The 19,330-nt window shown below is 37.8% G+C and overlaps 1 protein-coding gene across 4 annotated transcripts in view; it reads right to left on the reverse strand.

Moving 5' to 3' along the window:
• LOC124160213 (four and a half LIM domains protein 2) overlaps nucleotides 1-19,330 on the reverse strand; it is a 772,571-nt gene that overhangs the window by 444,960 nt on the left and 308,281 nt on the right. For all 4 annotated transcript variants that reach the window (XM_046536011.1, XM_046536010.1, XM_046536009.1 and 1 more), the window contains 3 exons: nucleotides 12,932-13,036; nucleotides 7,733-7,861; nucleotides 4,028-4,243 (listed from right to left, as the gene is read on the reverse strand). In XM_046536011.1, the coding sequence (XP_046391967.1) occupies nucleotides 4,028-4,243; nucleotides 7,733-7,861; nucleotides 12,932-13,036 (450 nt within the window). The remainder of the gene's footprint in view (nucleotides 1-4,027; nucleotides 4,244-7,732; nucleotides 7,862-12,931; nucleotides 13,037-19,330) is intronic.

A 19,330-nucleotide genomic window follows, 5' to 3' on the forward strand; every position in this document is an offset into this window, starting at 1 on the left:
ACTGATCTTGTAGGGTATAAAGAGATATTATATATCCTTGTTTTTTTGTGGATGTTTTTCACACTTATTCGCAAGAAAAAGAGCGTATTCCGAATATATGCACTCGCGAATCCAAACTTTATTTTATTGTGATCCTCTGTTGAGTAAAAAATCAACAACTGATGGTTACCAAGGCCGTTTCGTGCATTAATTTTTAAGATATTTTCATGAAAAAAAGTCGTGTGCAATTATGATATTATGCTATTAATTTTTCCATAGTTATAAATATCAATTTTACTTCATTTACAATGTAAAGATTATAATATAAATTAATTAAAGATTAATTACAAATGTATTACAAATTTAATTTCGCTTGTATATTGCCTTTTTATTACAATTGAATTGCAAATCATTTGTATACAAGAAGTTTGAATAGAACTGCTATGCAATTGTATTAGAAAAATCGGTACGGTTTGTAAATGTACAAAAGATTTACCATTTGTATACAAATGCTTGTGTTGTCTGGGATAGAAATACTACATTTCGAGATAGGTGTTATCGCGGACATCAGTTTAACAGACAGACAGTGCTCAGAAGAACATCTAATTACAAAAAAATGTTATTCGGAAAAATGTATGGGCTTTGTTTAAAATGTATATTAATTTCAAATCCAAGTGTATATTTTAATATTCCATTAAAATGCTCTTTCCACCCAACGAATGGGCCACATCCGTATCCTTAATATTTTAAACGTACCTTATGGCATCGTCTAAAATATATCCCACAATTTTGGAAATTTTAGCCTACAGCAATTTTTTTTAATATCACCCGAAATAGAATTTTATAATGCGATAATAAAATTAATGAATGATTAAACTGTCGACACAAAGCCTGTCAAATTATATAACAACATACATAGCGAATATCGACATTTGTGTAGTATTAAGCCTTAAGATTATCGCTGTCATTATTATGATTGAAAAATATCTAACGTATGGTGTTTCAATACAACACATATTGGACTTCCTAATTTTAAAATAATTTTTACATAAAGAAAAGTAAAGAAAACTGTGTAATTCCGCATAAATATTTAATTTACGACATAGGTTTCAACGTGGCACGTCACCGTCTGGTACAGATGCACAGAAGACAGAGAATAAACAGCCGCACACAATTATTTTTTTTATTTTTACTTTTCATTATGTCAAGAAGGTTCCAATAAGTCACGCCCGAAACAAATACTTTTGTTACATAATACTAATTGTGAATTGAAATGTATTGGTATTAAGTAATACCGCAGATCGCGTGGACTGTGGATCAATAACTCAATATAAAAATTGCCGCAGGTAATATCCGATGCATTCCACAGCCGCAGAAGCGAGCATTCGTCAATTTCCCGCCAAGAAGCGGAGCATTGACATTTGTGTTCTGCTCCGCTATGCTCCGGCTCCATTGTCGGAGCGGAGTAGTTCTGTTCCTGCTGGAGTGGAGTTCTCGCAAGAAATGCTCCGCTCCGGAGTGGAGCACCTAGGTCCCATTGTCGTCGCTCCGCTCCGGAGCGGAGCAGTAGGAATTGAACTGCTCCGCTCCGACAATGGAGCCGGAGCATAACGGAGCGGAGGAGCGCTCCAGGCCCCTGCTTTACAGCAGTGAGGCATTAACCCTTTCACTGCTGTGAACGTACCTAGTACATTTGCATGGCAGGCTGCTTTTCCTCCTGCCTGCCATGCGCTTAGCTCTTTCGCCGCATGTGATGGGTAGGTTTCTGTAGAGTGCGCCGCAGTGAAAGGGTTAAAGGCATGGATGATGAAAATGGCAGAGAAATCAAAGGTCATTTGGAAGAAATAGAGTAATGATTTGGGTACAAAGGTAAAAATACAGAAAACAAGTGGAGAATAATGCATGGGAGAGAATTAAAAGTAGAGAGAGCATTGAAGAGGGTAAAAAAAGGAATTTAAAAAATTTTGGGTAAGTCTATAGTGAACGTGGAGACCAGAACAGCTAAGAAACCCCAGATCAAAAAATGATGAAAGGAAAATGGAGGAGGGGAAGAAATGGAAGAACATATGAGTGGGTTGGAAGCCAAAAGGTACAAGTTTTACACTTTTTTATACAGAGTTAGGTACAGAAATTAGGTATAGAAAACAAACGAGATCAATTCGATGTTTAGTGGTGCATTTGATTTTCCAGTGGATGTCAGCATAGAACAGAGACTCAATCGTTTCCTTGGCAACCAGGTTTTTGTGTATTTATTCTAATAATTAAATTTATTCAATTCTGTTGAGAAAAAAATCACTTGTACCCCTTGGCTTCCAACCCACTCACATACAAAGAAAGCAGGGGGAGGCATGAGAGAAATGAACAAAATACTCAATTGGTAAATAACGACTGTAAGAGAGGATTGGTGAAAGGGTCACAAAATAGAAATGTTACAGGAGGGAGACTTATGCTTTGCATGTCACATGCCATGGTGGAGTCACCAATGAGAAGAAAATATGAAGTGTGGTGGATAAGGAAAGTGTATGACAAGCAATTCTCGAGAATGAATTAAAGTGAGCACATTTAGCTAGAAAGACCAAGAGGAATGCCAGGGCATCATCCCTTCTCAAAATTTGTAGAATTTAGGGTAGGTAGCGAAGAAAAAGTATTTCAGCCACGTGCAGGATATTCAACAAGGAGGCATGTCCCATGGACTAACTGAAATGCCCTTAAATCAATTCTTCAAAAAGTAGAATATGGAAACTTAAGACTATAAACTTCATTTCTCATGACAGATGGGGTGACAATCAGTTAAGGTTCAGGAAGGGAAATTCAATCTGTACTGAAATAGTGGTCAAACGGTCCATATAAAAGATATTTTGAATATACCCAGGACATTTTGGCTAGCTTCATTTATTTTAAAAATAATTTATAGTGAATGGTATGCAGCTGAGAGGTATCCCAGAGAGAAGGTTAGGGACAAGAGACTCATTTCAATTGTGCATGTCTGAGATGGTAGAAGTGTGGATAATAGAGAGTGAATTAGGGTGGACAATAGGCCACCCCTAATTTTTCATAATTTGGATAAATTATGGTTTTCTAGTCTCAAAATGACCTAAATGAAGTTTACCTTCATGAGATGAAATTAGGCCACTTTAAAATAACAGGAAACTGTGCCTTGGGACCCTGATTGGATTTTCTTTGGTCTGAAAAACTATGACTAAAATTCATGACTAAAACATCCCTAAAAGATACAAATGAAATCAAAATTGGCAATTTATTCAAATCCATTGGATTTTCGAGTAACTTTCCAATGCCTAGATATTCTTTGAATGTATTTCCTTGTATGCAGATGACAAGGACTAGCACATACTGCTTCAACATATATGTGAGGATGCACTTCAGCATTTGATGTGGTTCAGAGAATTATGTGAGTGTTTTGGCAATAACCTAATTTTTATTTATGTCTTTTATTCTCTATTAGAAAAATGAATTCCAAAACTCATCCATTCCACTAACTAACTCTTTCATTTTATCATTTCTGTTTGACTGGGAGATATATGAGTGGTTCCACTATGATTTCTTTTGACTCACTCAAAAAGATGTCTATTCTAAATAATTCAAGCAATTAAAGCCTAATACATAACCAATGAGACTCCAGTGGCTCCTAGCCTAATATTTGTGAAATCTAAGAAATGCTGCTTGCTTCTTTTCAAATTGTGTCCATTATCTTAACTTTTTATAAGTTCATGGATTAAACTTTCTGAGCTGTATCTCATCTGCTTGCCACACATTCAAAGAATGAAAGTTTAAAGAAGCTTCTCGCTTTTAATTTCTCATCCGAGGACTCTCCCATGAATGCTCAATGAATCAAAGCTTCTTCAGGATATTTTCTTCTTCAACCAAACTGCCACAAATACTTCTTATATACACGCATTTCCCACGATAACTTTGAAGTAATAGTAGCTATCAGATATTTCACTTCATCTAACCCATTTATGTTATCTCCATTTACAACACATGCATGGAGATAGTGTATTGGATAGAAAAAGAAGTTTTTTCAACAGACCTCATCACAAGCAGAGCACCGTGGCTTCAGCTGTTCCGCATAATGGCGCTCGCAGTAGAGGGCATCATCGTGGGCGCAGTACGTGAGATCTACCAGCAGCTCAGAGCAGTGGGAGCACACAAAGCACCCTGGGTGCCAGAGGGCATCTGGTCCAAACTTGGCGGCTGCAACACCCACAGCGCCATGCTCTACAAACCCTCTGCAACCAGGACATTCCTGAGGAAGAGAAATTCATTCTTTCAATATTGACATCATCAAAAGGGGTGAATTTCAGCAGATGCTTTGCCAGTGCTTGCTTACATTAATCAAACCATAAAAATCTAACAATAAGCACATTAATAAAACCATTTCAAAAATCTAACAATAAGCACATTAATAAAACCATTCAAAACAGCAAGATAAAATACTGGTAGAGCAGACAACAGAAGTCCAGCGTTACTTCCTTCAAAAAGTACCATAGAACTTAATATATCCATACCCCACAAAAAAAACCCAAGCAGGAACATAATTGAAAGTGATATGTAATCCATTTGAAATCATTTTTTAAGAAATTGTTATTTTGGTTTCTGTGCCATGCTTTATCTAAAACGTGAGTACCCATTCCTATGAAACAACAGTTTTTTATCACAGCCAATAGCTTTATCCAAATTTCAAAACAAAATTGAAAATTTGCCAGGGGAAGGGAAGAGATTGATGAGAAGACCAAAGAGAAGATGGAGGGACTGTGAAGAGAATGATTTGAGGGAGAAGGGCTTGACTGATAGGGATGCCCACAATCGAGAATAGCTTTCTTCAAGAATATAAACTTGGTTCCAATAGAGAGGCATAACAGACAATAGCTAATTGTCTATAGTAATCTCCTTAGAGAAAGTAATCTAAATAGAAGTACATATGGCTTTAGTTAAGATATCCATGTGGAGATTGTCAGTGGTTATGATGTCTAGTGAGGATTCATCCTTGATATCAAACTTAAGTCCATCTCCAGGGCTCATGGAATATGGCCCCATTCTTGTTATGGATAGACCTGAAGAACATGTTATTATTTGGTCAACTAAACTGGGCCAGTGGTAGTACAATTTCATCTCAAAATACCATTTACGTTACAAAAAATTTATCACTTCTAATTCACTGCTGATTATTGGTAAATTTAGGAATTGAAACACAGTATGACTATAGCACAGCATCACCAAATGAATAAAAACCAAATTAGTTGTTTCAGTGACATCAATTACTGTTCACCATTCAGTTATGTGAGTAAGCAATCAATCAATTGTTGTGGTGGGTCCTACAGTCACAAACTAGCTTGTGATTGATAACTAGTTGATGATTGGTCAAAAACAATGTAGTATGTGGAAAAGGGCAGATCCAGAATTTTTTTCTGGGGGGGGTCACCAGGGTCTGACAGCCAAACAGTCTCCTCGTATTTGGGATTGAACACAATACGCAACAATTACTCCACAAGATATACTCTTAAATTTAATATAAAAGTCATTAATAGTCACTTTTATATTAAAATATAAAATTTATTAATACTTGTATTAAATATCTCATCCACCTTTTGAGATTAAAAGGGGGCGGGGGCACGTGCACCTGTGCCCCTCCCTAAATCCGCCTATGTATGTGGATGATAAGAACAATATTAGTCCCAACTGACCATTGTTCATAGTTCAGTTACAATAGAAGATTAAGGGCGATCAGACACGACCAATAGCAATTGTTACCAATGTTGCTCTAAGCTCCAAATTCAAGGCTGGTCAGTTGGTTGCCATTGACATAAGAGGATAAAGCATTATGATCAATGATGATAAAGAGACCAAGCAAATTAAAAAGAATCGCCAAACCTATGGAAATCTCAGAATAACCTATTCAAAGATAGAATGTTTGAAAACTCTAATTTAGAGCAAAATGAAATAAATTCATTTGAAAAGTAAAATTAACTGTGCATACAATAATTGATTACTCAAAAAAACACAGCTAATGGAGTTAGTGATTTGCCTAGACAAGCTGCAAAAGGGTCTGCAAGGGACAAGTCTCAAGGAGCGGGAAAGGGACTGATGTCCTGCAGAATTGGTTCAAAATGGGCAAAGACTGTAAGGAGCATAAGTAAGAACAACATCCTGTGGGAGGCAAACTTGAAAATTCTGTATAGGCTAGCTAAGAGAGGTGTGCAGAAAGAATATTCCTCTCCTTAACTGAAAATTTTATGCAGCATTCACAGCTAGAAGTTGATGGAATGAAGCCAGAAATAATTTAGAAAATAAGGGGATGTCCATTAAAGAGTAATGTCTGGTTTCAATGGACCATAAGCCATAAGAGAGCCAAAATGCCATTCCATAATTGACATCAGCCGCAAATCCCTTAGCTGTAAGAAATATGGTCCATCCTTACGGCTTACATATAGCGAATCAGAGTATATCTTGAGCATGACTAGTGTCACGGATGTGTCTTTCCAAAATGAAAGTGGGTGGTAGATAATGCAATTGCCCACGGCCATACGCAAAAAAATAAAACTATTGGCAAGTTATTGTGTCTATACAGTATATAAACAAATATTGGAGTGAAATTTATGTTAAGGCTAAACTGAACAAAAATTACATCACATATTGGTGAATTTAGCATTTTGATGTCACATAGCACCTAAGAAAAATGAAAACAACATTCTGAGGTAGGTAACACCAACTGCCTCAAATCGCTTGACCTGGTTAGAAACATTGAAAATTTAGGTGCTGAGTTATTGAGAGAGTAAAAGGAGTAATACTGAAGCAAGATCTGGATTGATAAATTTTGATAAAAAGCTCCCATCACTCCAATATTATGCAAAAAATGTAATGAAAACATATAAGCCTCAATTGCAAGACAGGATATTAAAACTCAACTTTTTCTATTTGAGCTATGATTTTGAATTATTTTGCATGGCTTAAGTTTCCTATTATAGTAAAGCAACTTCTTATAGCTTTTGTCTTATGGCATCTATCTGATAGCTTACATCTCATTGTATACCAGGTGAAAGCCACAATCTATGATTTCTGGAGGAGGGGCTAGTCTTCTCCCTCCTACAACCTTGCTAGGAGGGAAATGCACCCCTGAACCCACCTATTACTGCACTCTTGCTGATAATAATTGTGAGATATATTTCCCTCAGAAAATTTCACGGAGACATGAAAATTAAACTTGATGATCTCATACCTGGGGAACAGTTTCCCTTCGCAAGTTTCTGGCAAAACATACATATTTTAAAAATTGTGGGAGAGGGCTGGAGGGCTGAGCCCAATTGTATGAGAATCTGCCTTCAAACTGAAAAACACCAATACTTTAAGGCTTTCAAAAAATAACGTAAGACAATGACTTAAAAAGAGATTAATTATACATAGGGTAAAGCTCTACATTTTGAGCTTACTAAGGAATTGGCATAAGACCATTACATAAGCTACAAAACACCAAGAGATAATTTTGATTGAGTTTATTCATAGCTGTGAGTACTTGAACACATTAATATCAATCATTGCAATATAAATAGAGATACCCTTTATTGAATTGTCCAATGGTCACTAAAAAAATTCTAATAAAAAAACAAGTTACGCTAGCCAAAGTTAGATTAAATATTATTGGCAGAATCCAATTATAAATTCAATTTTTTTAACAATCATTACATAAGAAAAATAGAGCTCCATTCATAATTTAAATTAAGTATGCCATTTTACTCACCACAGCCATTCCATCATTGCACCGAACATATCCTATGTCTAAGGCTATCTCATTACGAGCATTGATGAAGTCTTCATAAAAAGCATGGTGAATAGGCTCAACATGCTTACAATACGTCAATGCTAGGTCCTAAAAAGAGAGAAAATACAAAATTAAGCAGACATCAAATTATAATGCAATCATGGTTAAACATATGGTCACTGCTTCGCAACATCAATCAAATTGTGAGAGAATTAATGACGAGTGAATATAACTGGGTGCGTGCCTGATGCTAATTTACCAAAAAGGCAAATATGTAATGGCTGAATTTAGGGGAAAAGATAAGTTGTGACAGTTACCATTTTCAAACAACCTAAAGCTCCCATTGCAGATATTCAAAGCTAACTATTAAAAGAGAAAATGACAACAGATAATGAACGTAAACCAAAACAAAATGAATATAAGAATGCAGAGTTGAATGGAATAAATGTAGGAGAAAATTGCTTGATGTTATGTAGCATGAAGATCCATATTTCCTCCCTGCCTACCATGAACAAGGATAATTGCAACCACAGATCCTCTTTTCAGCCAACATGGTTACTAGTCATCCACTACGTATTGTGAATGCAGGCAAAATAGGAGGAGAATCCAACTAAGGAAGTGAAGACGGGCAATATACAAAAATGAGAGAAGGACTTGTATATAATTTCAATTCAAGGGAACGATTTCTTCCCAGAATGAATGTCCCTCAAATCCTTGCATTCTTCCTTAAGAGTGGCCATCAGCCACACCCAGATTACTCAATCACAAGCTTTTTCAAAGTAAACAAAGCAAGCATACATGTCCCGATTATAGAGAAGCCCTCGCCTTTTCTCTGATAAGGCAAAGGGTAGATCCAGGATTTTTTCTGAGGGATTTCCCAATTTTTCCTTCCTACACGAGGGCCAGAAAAGCAAATGGTCTTCCCTTATTTGAAATTAAAAACAATTTATAACAATTACTGAATGAAATATTCTCTTATATTCTCATCAAAGTTATAAAAATTGAGTAATTCACAAAACAAAATGAAAGCAATGATTTTATTATTATTAGTATTCTACCGATTAAGGTAGGTTTTCATGGAGTATTCAAGAAGTGATCTGGGAGCCTCCCTTTCCTTCCAGCACTACCTTCTTCAATTCACTGTAAGGCCTACTCTCTTTCAATCTATCTAAAAATCCTATTCTTTTCCTTCCCCTCCCTCGTTTCCCCAACATTCTACCCTCTAACACCATTTTCAACATCCCCTCCCCGCCAAGTATTCGCTCCATCCATACCTTCTGTCTCCTCCGTACCTCATCTAAAAGCTGCCTTTCCTCGCCAACCATATCCAGCACTTCGTCGTTCCTTTTCCTCTCCGTCAATTTCACCCTCTCCATTCTTCTCCATACCCACATCTCGAATGCCTCCAATCTTCTCTCGTCTTCTTTCCTCAGTGTCCACGTTTCCGCACCGTAGAGAGCTACACTCCAGATCAAACTCTTCACTAACCTTTTCTTTAAACTCTTACACAACGATCCTCTCAGAAGCTCCTTCCTGTTCATGAGTGCCTCCTTCGCTAATGCGATTCTCTTCCTTATGTCCTTACTACTGTATCCGTTTTCCTCTAACGTACTGCCTAAATAGTTGAATTGCTCAACCTGCTCAAGTTTTTAACCACCCACCTTTATCTTGAGTCTCACATTCCTCGCTCGTGATGCTTTACAAAACCGCATTACCTTAGTTTTTTCTAATTAATCCTCATCCCATACTCCTCGCAACGATTTCGCATGTTGGCGACCCCGAGGACCTTGCCGACCTCGCTGCCGTGCCCGACACCCGCCCTTTGCGGACGGGTCCCGGGCGATGAGATTCCGAGGCTCATTTGATTGTACTCCATGTTTTCAGGGAAGAGATAGTTGGTAGGGTTTCCCACTTCCATTCCAACAGTGTTTTTCATGTGACACCATCAGCCATATTAAAATATCTTGTATATTTTATAAGTGTCTGGGAGGGGGGTAAGTGCCCCAATGCCTCCCCCCACCCCCTCGCACCCCTTTACCACATTCAGCGTGGAGCACATCAATTGACTTGCTCTGCCGGTCGAACAGGGGGCCTTTCTTCGCGTCCGTATGTTATTAATACCCGCTTCCGAGTCTTCCTATCAAGTGCATGGCCTTCAGCAAGCTTCCCTCTTTCGAACCGTGTGCGCCGTTTGTAAATATGTAGCAGTATTTGAACGGAAGTTATGGCACGAAATCTCTCTCTATTTTTCTTTCTTATTTTATCGACTAATTCTGACGACGTTCATGAAAATCGGGCCCGCATTGAATGTGTCAATCCCCCTTTGAATAAGGCCCTAATCATTACCATGGCATCAAGGGTTGACTTCCACATTCTGAATCCAAACTGATTGCTGTCCAAATAATTGTTCTCATCATCTCCATTTTTCTATACATAATCATCAACAATGCCAACACACAGCTTCACACATTCATTGAGTCTCATTTTCAAATGCGACTTCTCCTTTATTCCCACTTCATTTTGTATTTTGTACTCATCTGAGCTACATATGTTTGTTAATCCAACCCTTATTCACTCCTACTAAAATGCCTGGCAGAATAGTATGAAGAACATACTCTTTCCAGCCTTTATTAAATTCTTCAGAAGCTCAGGAGTTATTATCCTCACCCAACACTTTCCATACCTTCGTATCCCTAAGGACTCTTTCTATTACAATGCCGTAAATCCAGAGTGTGAGATTGTCCTCATCCACTGAACTATTGCACTTCCTACCTCTTTGATCAAACTTTCTACATACTTCTTCTACCTATGTACTTCTTCCTTCTATTCTGAGCCTGGTCAACATTTAGTCAACATTCTACCTTTCTTCCACCTAATTTTTAGCAAGGCTAGCTCCTTCCTACCATCAGATAATATTGCTTCACCTTGGTGTAAAGTGCCCATAACTCTTCCTCCCACAACTTAACCATTTTTCCCCATACACATTTCCACTTTCTCCTCCCCCCAAGCTTACCTTGCCATCCTCATTTGTCATAATACATAATTTACTGCTTATTTTCCAATACTTTCTTCTGCTTCATAACGATTTACCGTTAATTTTCCCATTTTTCCTTCTCCCTTCCTCTATATCTATGCTCTTTCTCTCCCTTCTCTCCTCTACTAACCAAAGATTTTCTTCTGAAATCCGTGGATCTACTATCATGGATACACTTTTCTACTGCTCTGACTCTACTTGAGCCCTACTCTACCCTGTCTCAATTTTCTCATAGTTAGTTATTTCTTGCACACTACAAGTGCTATATCCTGATATTTTCTCTTTTTGGTCCTATCAGAATACCCACATCCCATTTTTCCACAGTTATGTCTGAAATGTCTTAAACCAAATATGAACAGAATTTCACTACCACGAGGCTGTAATCAAAATCTTCATAAACCATTAGGAAACTGAGAAATTTTCACTGTTCTTAAATCTGTCTCTCATGATTTATCTGGCCAGGACTTGACCATGAGAACCATCGCCTGTCATGAGGACTACACCACATGCTGGCATTAATTATTTATTCCTCTTACAAAGTTCTACTACCTTCTCGTCTTAGTCTTTCTTCTTCCAAAAAAAATCCGATTTCATTTCCATTCCATCCTTCCCCAACTATTGCTATTCAGTCACATGTCACTCATTCCCATGGCATCACCAGCTATTTCTTTCACTGGGTACTTTATCCCACGTCCTCTTCCTTTTCATTGTTATTTCATGTACAGAACTGCAGCTCCACAATGCTACTGGAGTGTGCCTTTATTTTCATAAGCAGAACCCTGTAGCTTACCTGAAACATGTCCACTACTATCTTGTTCTGTTCCATATTCAAAATAGGACTTACTCCCATTACATATCTTTAATCTCCTTCACTTTACACTATCCAAAATCTATCAATTTAGCGGTTCCCACTTTCTTTCACCAAGCTAAGCCCCCATTGCCCCTTTCCCATTTCCAATATTATATTTTCTGACTTTTGGAACAGCAAAATTATCACAATATTCATGTTCCTTTGAATAAAATTGTTTATTACTTCTCTATCACCTTGGCCTTCTTTTCTAAATTACAGGTTGCAAGTGATAAGCATCCACAGAGATTCCACATGATCTATTAATGAGCCTTGATACCCCTGCTGCCTTTACAACAGCCACCCCTAAAAGGCTAGGTCCTGTTTGATTAGTTCCTCCAGCTCCTTCATTTCTAATCCGTGTTTTCAAGAAAGAGATACATAGTTGGTAGGACTGCCACATCCATTCAAACGGTGTTCTCCATGTGACACCATCACATGGACTACTAATAATCTGGCTCCAATGCGTCTTTCTAACTGGCATGGATGCTTTTTGATTTAATTTTTTTCGTGCCCTCACAAGGAGTAACTGAGAATTAACCCAGCCAGTGTTGCCCTAAGAGCCGATGGAACATGCAAACCTTTCCACAGGAACAAGGTTAAAGCTCAAGGGCACAGATTATATATTTGTGCACAAAATACTCAACTCGAAAAGACTGCAACAATTTAGATTGAACAATAGCTTCTGTCTAAAAATTTACACTTCAAGTTAATCCTTAAAGATTTTCCTGGAAAAAGGCACCTAAAAATTCAAAAATTGAGAGCAAAATATACCCTGAAATTTTCATTTATAAAAAAATAGTATTCCAAGACATCTTCTAAGACCTAAAAAAGAGGGAGAATCTTCAGGTCTAAAGGCAAATGAGGCTCGCAATCAATGGATAGCTGTGAAGCATTTTGTGTAGGTAAGGTAACTGTATACTAGACAGAAAAAATTAACAACTACCACTGACAATTGTTGTATCATTTTGTAATGGTATGCTAATGATAGCTGTGACTATGAAAAAATCAAAATTAGCACCCAGCTTAGGAAACATTTACTGTCAATGAAGGAGGTCAAATTTATTAATTTTCATGATGAATATGATAAAATTAAGTAACACTTTGGGGGTCAGACACAAATCAATTTCAAGCATTTCTCCATGCCCTAGTAATTCACCGTAATTTATTTGTCACTCTCATCATAAATATTTTGTGGCTTCCCGTATTCGCATTATTTTTGTTTCCTAATATCCCTTCATAGAAATTGATTCAGTTCCTTCATAAATAATTTTCAAACCAGACAACTTTATCTTACCTGTTTTGGCAACTGTGTCATCAGCTGCCGGTCCCTGTATTTTTCACCTGGTGTTCCCAGAGCTGGAATTTTATTTTGAGGTAATTGTTTGAAGTACTCCTCCACCTACAAAAGTTTAAATGAATAGCAGTGAGAATAAATTTTTAAAAATCCATTGATACCTATACACAAAGTAGATTCAGCAAGTAATAATAGAAAACAAGATAGATGACAATGGATTTGAGGTTAACCAACAAATATATTTACATTTGATACACCTGCATACTTTAAGTTTGAGTTATAACCAAAGATACAGATAATTAAAAATTTAAAACCTTTTCCACATCTTTTGCTAAAACAACTTCAAAAATATGATACTAATTTTTGCAAGTTTTAGGCAAATTATGCAGGGAATCAAAAAATCTTAAATTTATAATGAAAAGTGTGTCGTAATTTTTAGCTGAATACTCTTCTAAATAGCCCTTCACTGGCTTCAGAATGGGATTAAGAATTGACTCACATCCCTAGGTGGGAACAAAACTGCACTACCACACTTTTTTTCCAAATGGCAGCACAAAATACAAGAACAAACGACAAGCCATATGCATCACAAAGAACAGAACTGTTCTGCGATGACACATCCATAGTACTGTGCATCCAACACCTCCCCTCATCTCAAACATTTCTCCAGAAACACTCATACACGAAAAAAAATATTCACTTCTTCTCGTTAGCAAAAATTAAGTACATAAACCAAATGTTGTGCAAAATTGTTTGGTTTTCATACCTGGAAGAGGTTTAGTTAGCAGATCAGCAATATTTTTTATTTCTGTACTGACATATTTAAAAGCAACTTCACCATTTTCAACGGCTTCTTTCACATAGAAAAATTTAATTCTAAAATGTTTACTACAGAGTGAAATATTATCATTAGATGCAATAGCCATGGCAGCTCTATTATCAACCATAATTTCTGCAGGACATTTACAAAACTATGATTGCCCTACTTCCTGTAAAAAGGAAGTTAACCATTGCACCTCGGTAACAGTTCGATACATCACTATATACTCAGCTTGTGTAGATGAAGAGGAAGCACAACTCAGCTGCATTATCAACTGCCAAAACACTAATTCCAGCAGAATGCAATATTAACAAGTTACTGGCATTGATATGATAAAAATTGGCAAAGATATGATTGCCAGCCTATGTGGCGGCGGGGTGGTCCTTGCCTGCCAATCAAGAGGTCACAGGTTTGAATATCGCCTGGGTAAGTTTCCCCTATCCAGGGCATGGTTGTTCGTTACGCGCAATTGTTAAACTTGTTGAATACCCCATTATAAAATAGCCTATTGTACCTATTCAGTGGTTTGAGATTTAAAATAAAATAAAAAAATGTAAACTTTATCTTCTAAAACACCACTTCTCCACAAAACCTCAAGGCTTCCAAACATAGGCTGATACAAACATCATAACTGCAGTTATAAAGAAATAAATCTTTCATTTTGCAATTACAAGTGACTAAATCTTCTAAGAAAAGTGTTTATCTTCAACCACAAGCATAGCAAGCAGAGAAGGGTGGGAAGTAAAGGGTGTAAGACCCTCAAAATATTTGGAGTTTAAGTCTTCAGTGGGTCTCCAAAAATATTTTTTTTTGGCTTCAACCTGTACATAACATACCCACGGTTCCCAGTAATGAACATACCCAGGGTTAGAAAGAACAACTGCTACTCATTTCTGGAATGCAAATGAACCCCTTCAGATGACCCTTCCCCTTTTAACTCTTAAGAGTGCATGCATGTTTTTTATGCATTTTGCATGCTGACTACGGCATTTACCAAACTTTCATTGCTACCTGGATATCTTGCACTTGGGCACTTTCCCTCACCATAATAATCTATACGGGGCTTAACTTTACCAGAGTAGCCCTCGTGGCAGGGGGTGCCTCCTGCACAGGGGGTCTCTTCTGCACTGGCTGGCAGCTAAAATCATAAACTCCCACACCCCAACGGTTAATCCCATTTTTTAAGGGTTAATCCCAAAAGTTTTCAGGAAAGCCTTCACTTCAAGAAAATTGGGATTCAGCCAAAACTAAAAATTTTGATGGCGATTTTGCTGTGAATATGGATTATATATATTTGTAGTTAATGTAGGAAAAAAAGAGGAAAACTGCCTATTGTACTCAGTACATTCTATTGTAGTAGATTAAAATACAAATTCATTAAGGCTGTACAAAACAAAGGGGATTAATGGGTTCAAAAAGAAGTTTTTCTTAAAAATATGGTCATATATTTGCTTGAAGTCACCTTGGGATTTCCACAGGGGTAAATGAGGTTCAATGATGGACGAATCAACTGTTGACACATTGGGATATACAATGATTTAAACCGGTTGTCATGGTAATTATTCTCGGGGAAATAATTACATCATATGTTCTCAAGTGTACCCCATCCAAATAACACTTCCAAAGACCTTTCCCAAAGCACTTGCCACCCCTCCCCCCCCCACATTCAATTTTTTTCCAGCTAAGGCCTTGATGAGAATCAAAAAAAAGGTTTCCGCTAAATTGGAGAAGGGAAGAGCGAAAAATTCCCAAGAGTACTGTCGCCGGTTTATTCACACAAATATAAGTACAAAAAGAAACCCTTTCTCAAGGGATATACGAATTAAAATGAGCGAAAAAGGAAACTGAGTAAGTATAGCAAGACCCCGCTTATATCATAATCATAAAAACAAAACGCTGAGCATCATTAATAACAGCATAAACGCTCTTCACTTAAAGGAGAAGAACAAGGCACTTATGGTCGCGCTAAAACGACCCTATTCGCGCCGGGATATCCAATAAAGCGACTCCGTGTCCGTGATTCCCGACCAAGGAACACAAACCAATCCGGCCGCCATTAAAAGAGAGAGGAAAATGGGTTTGTGGGGTGATGAGGGACGTAAAAGGTGGGCGATAAATATATAAAAAAATAAAGCAAAAGACCCGTCGACGGGCGCAACTAAGTGTGAAACGTGATTGACGCGGTCTTGTTTGAGCAGAAGGGTGAGAAATCGCTTCGCCAAATCCTATCACCCCTTCCCTTTCCTGCGCCGCCTGCCGGTCTAGGGTTTCCGTGCCTCGTCGCCAGGGTAACCGCGCCTTCCTAACCTTTTACTATCACACCAACGTGTTTTCTCCGAAAAGAAAAAACAAAACACTGCCTCTACTCCACATTCTTTCGGCGGCCTTCACGCGTTTCCTCACAAAATAGACGATGTCGACGCTTAAAAGGACGCATAAACCTCATCTTGACTTTTTTCCCCTACCATTACGCGTGCAAAACTTACGCTGTTATTGAAATACGAGGAGGTATTTCTTTTTCAACCTCCGATGGGTCATGAACAGAAGACGAAATGATTGAATAAAAATTATTTCATTGCTACATATTGAGCACACTTGTGGTGTCCTTTCAACATTTAAGCCTCGGCGATTGAGGAATTGGTCGTGCCTGCGAACAAGCTTTACTATACCTTCTTCATAGGATGTTTCCGCCAATGACTACCTACGAATTTCACCTTTGTCCTGAAGCTCATCGTCCGTTTGAAAACGCTTCACTCCTAGCCACATCCTCACTTCAGCGAAAAGACGGAAGTCACACGGCACTAGGTCGGCATTGCACGGCGGTTGATCGAAAATGTCCCATTGAAATTACTGAAGCAGCAGTTGGGCTGCATCAGCGCTGAGATGACAGACGTTACTACAGATATGAACACTTCAGAAGTCAGCATGTCTCCTCTTTTGTTTTGAAGGGGAATGGACATAATGTTTCACACTAGCCACATTGCATTTAAAAAAGTGTCTCTTTTATCGGCATAAAGGTTAAGGCACACGTATAAAAGGACATGTTAATGCTGAAGGCATTCGGTGAGTTTTCTGACTGTCGCTCCGAGCTCTTAGAAAGCAGTATAAAACAGAACCTAAAAAGCATTTATAAAAATATCCAAGATAAGTAGTCCTTGTGACAATTGAGGCAGTGTAGCCAATGAGACTGCCACTAGCATTAAACTAGCAACTTACGGTCAGAAATTACTTGAGTATGCGGAGGGCGCGCATTTGCCCTATCCGCGCAGTATTCGCCTGTCGCTTGTATGGTGTTTTAGCTGATCGATCGGAAGTTGAAAAAAAACGCTCTCGTAAAGGGTATACGCACGTTTCCACGATTATTTTAATGCGTACGACGCGTTTTGGCTCATAAAGCCATCGTCTGGTACAAGACTACTTTTGCTTTGCAACAACTTTTTATTCAAATTTGTCGATCTTCCACTATATCACGACTGAATCAGCACAATTTACGCTATTACCTTCAAATTCTTAGAAAGTAGTATAAAACAGAACCTAAAAAGCATTTATAAAAATATCCAAGGTAAGTAGTCCAGGGCTAAACTAAATAAGGACATTCAATGCTTTAATTAAGACCGCCAAAGCTGACAGTAAAAGTGATGTGCCTTATTCCATGTCAATCTAAATAAATTAGTGGATTAACCGGAATAGTAATTCGGATTTGTAATTTCATGAGGAGCACGTAAACTTTTTGCCAATTTATTTTCAGACCTCAGATGAATAAGTAAGGTCTGAAAAATAAACAGGAAAATATTGTACTTGCCCCTCATGAAATTACAAATCCGAATGACCATACAGTTAACCACCGATATACAGTAGATTCCGGTTAATTGGGACATATCGGGACTTGTGCACTTTGCCCCAATTAAGCGGCTGCCCCAATCAGGCGAACTATCCTGTATATGGGCATAAACAGACGTTGAAATGATAGAAAGAAGACTAAAGAATGTTTATAATGCAACATAAGTTCATTAAACTATTAATTTGATTAATAAATCAGCGAGTTTAGTTAATTTATTATCATTTTTAAGAATAATAACAATTTAGTTATAAATATTTTTCACAGCCTCGGGCCACGCTAAATGACTGTCTTTTACTAAGTCCTATTAAAGAAAAGTCCTATCCTCTTGCGGATAGTATAACAACAAGAGATTTCAAAATAGGGCAAGAATAGGAACATTTGTAAAAAATAAGAGTAAATCAAAGGAGGAAAATATAAAAAAGTAGTATTCTGAAAACAAAAAAGTTAAATTTCGTCGCGAGTATAGAGTCTATGTCGCCGACTCATGGCCCAATAAAGCGGCATACTGACCCAATTAAGCGGAGAATACTCTGGGATATTCCTCTATTGGGTTCTGTTCTTCAAGATCTGCCCCAATTAAGCGGCTGCCCCAAGTAACCGGTGGACCCATTAAACGGAATCTACTGTATTTAGATTTACATGGGACAAGGTAAAAAGTAGGTGGAGGAAAACTTAGCAGGTAGATCAAATCAACTATTTGTGCAGCACATTAGAGGAAAACAGATACAGTGGTAAGGACATCAGGAAGACAACTGGTTTAGCAAAGGAGGCGTTCATGAACAGGAAGGAGCTTTTGAGAGGATCCCTATGTACGAGTTTAAAGAAAAGGTTAGTGAAGAGTTTGATCTGGAGTGTAACGCTTTACGGTGCGGAAACATGGACACTTAGGAATGAGGACGAGAGAAGAAGGGAGGTGTTCGAGATGCGGGGGAGGAAAAGAATCGAGAAGGTGAATTGGACGGTGAGGAGGAGGATCGACGAAGTGCTTGGGATGGTGGGTGAAGAGAGGTAGCTTCTAGATGAGATACGAAGGAGACAGAAGGTATGGATGGAGGGAGTACTTAGCGGGAAGGGGATGTTGAAAACAGTGTTGGAGGGAAGAATGTTAGGTAAACGAGGAGGAGGAAGGAAAAGAATAGGATTCCAAGATGTAATGAAAGAGAGTGGTCCTTACGGTGAATTGAAGAAGGAAGTACATGCAGGGTGGGGAGGCTGCCAAAATGCTTCTTAAGTACTCCATGGAAGCCTACCTTAATCGGTAGAATACTTTAATAAAAGATGAATAAGTGAAGGTACACCCCCGTTAAAACCCTCCTCAACCCGATGCTTACAATCCCAATAGTATTTTCCTTTTAAACATGGAAAATGTCTTTCTTGATTAAAAGTCAGTTGATATTCTTTCAAATCACTTCCCAGACTTCCCTACGTTATTCTCCAGAGTTCTTTAAAAAACTGAAACGTTCTGGTGGATTTTTATTCAGAATTCTCTTTAAAAAGTTTCAAAATTTTAATTTCTTCTCATTTAGTCGAAACTTCGGTTGATTAAAAGTCAGTACAGATTCTTTTAAATCACTTCCACTGACTTCCCTAGGTTAACCTCAAGAGACCTTTTAAATATTGAAGAGGTTATAGTGGAATTATATACAGAATTTTATTCAAAAAATTTCAAAATTTTTACTTATTCTAATTCAGTCGAATATGATCCTGCTTAGAAGGTAGTACAGATTCTTTATTAATT

Source organism: Ischnura elegans, chromosome 6, assembly GCF_921293095.1.
Source record: "Ischnura elegans chromosome 6, ioIscEleg1.1, whole genome shotgun sequence".
Classification (NCBI taxonomy): Eukaryota; Metazoa; Arthropoda; class Insecta; order Odonata; family Coenagrionidae; genus Ischnura; species Ischnura elegans.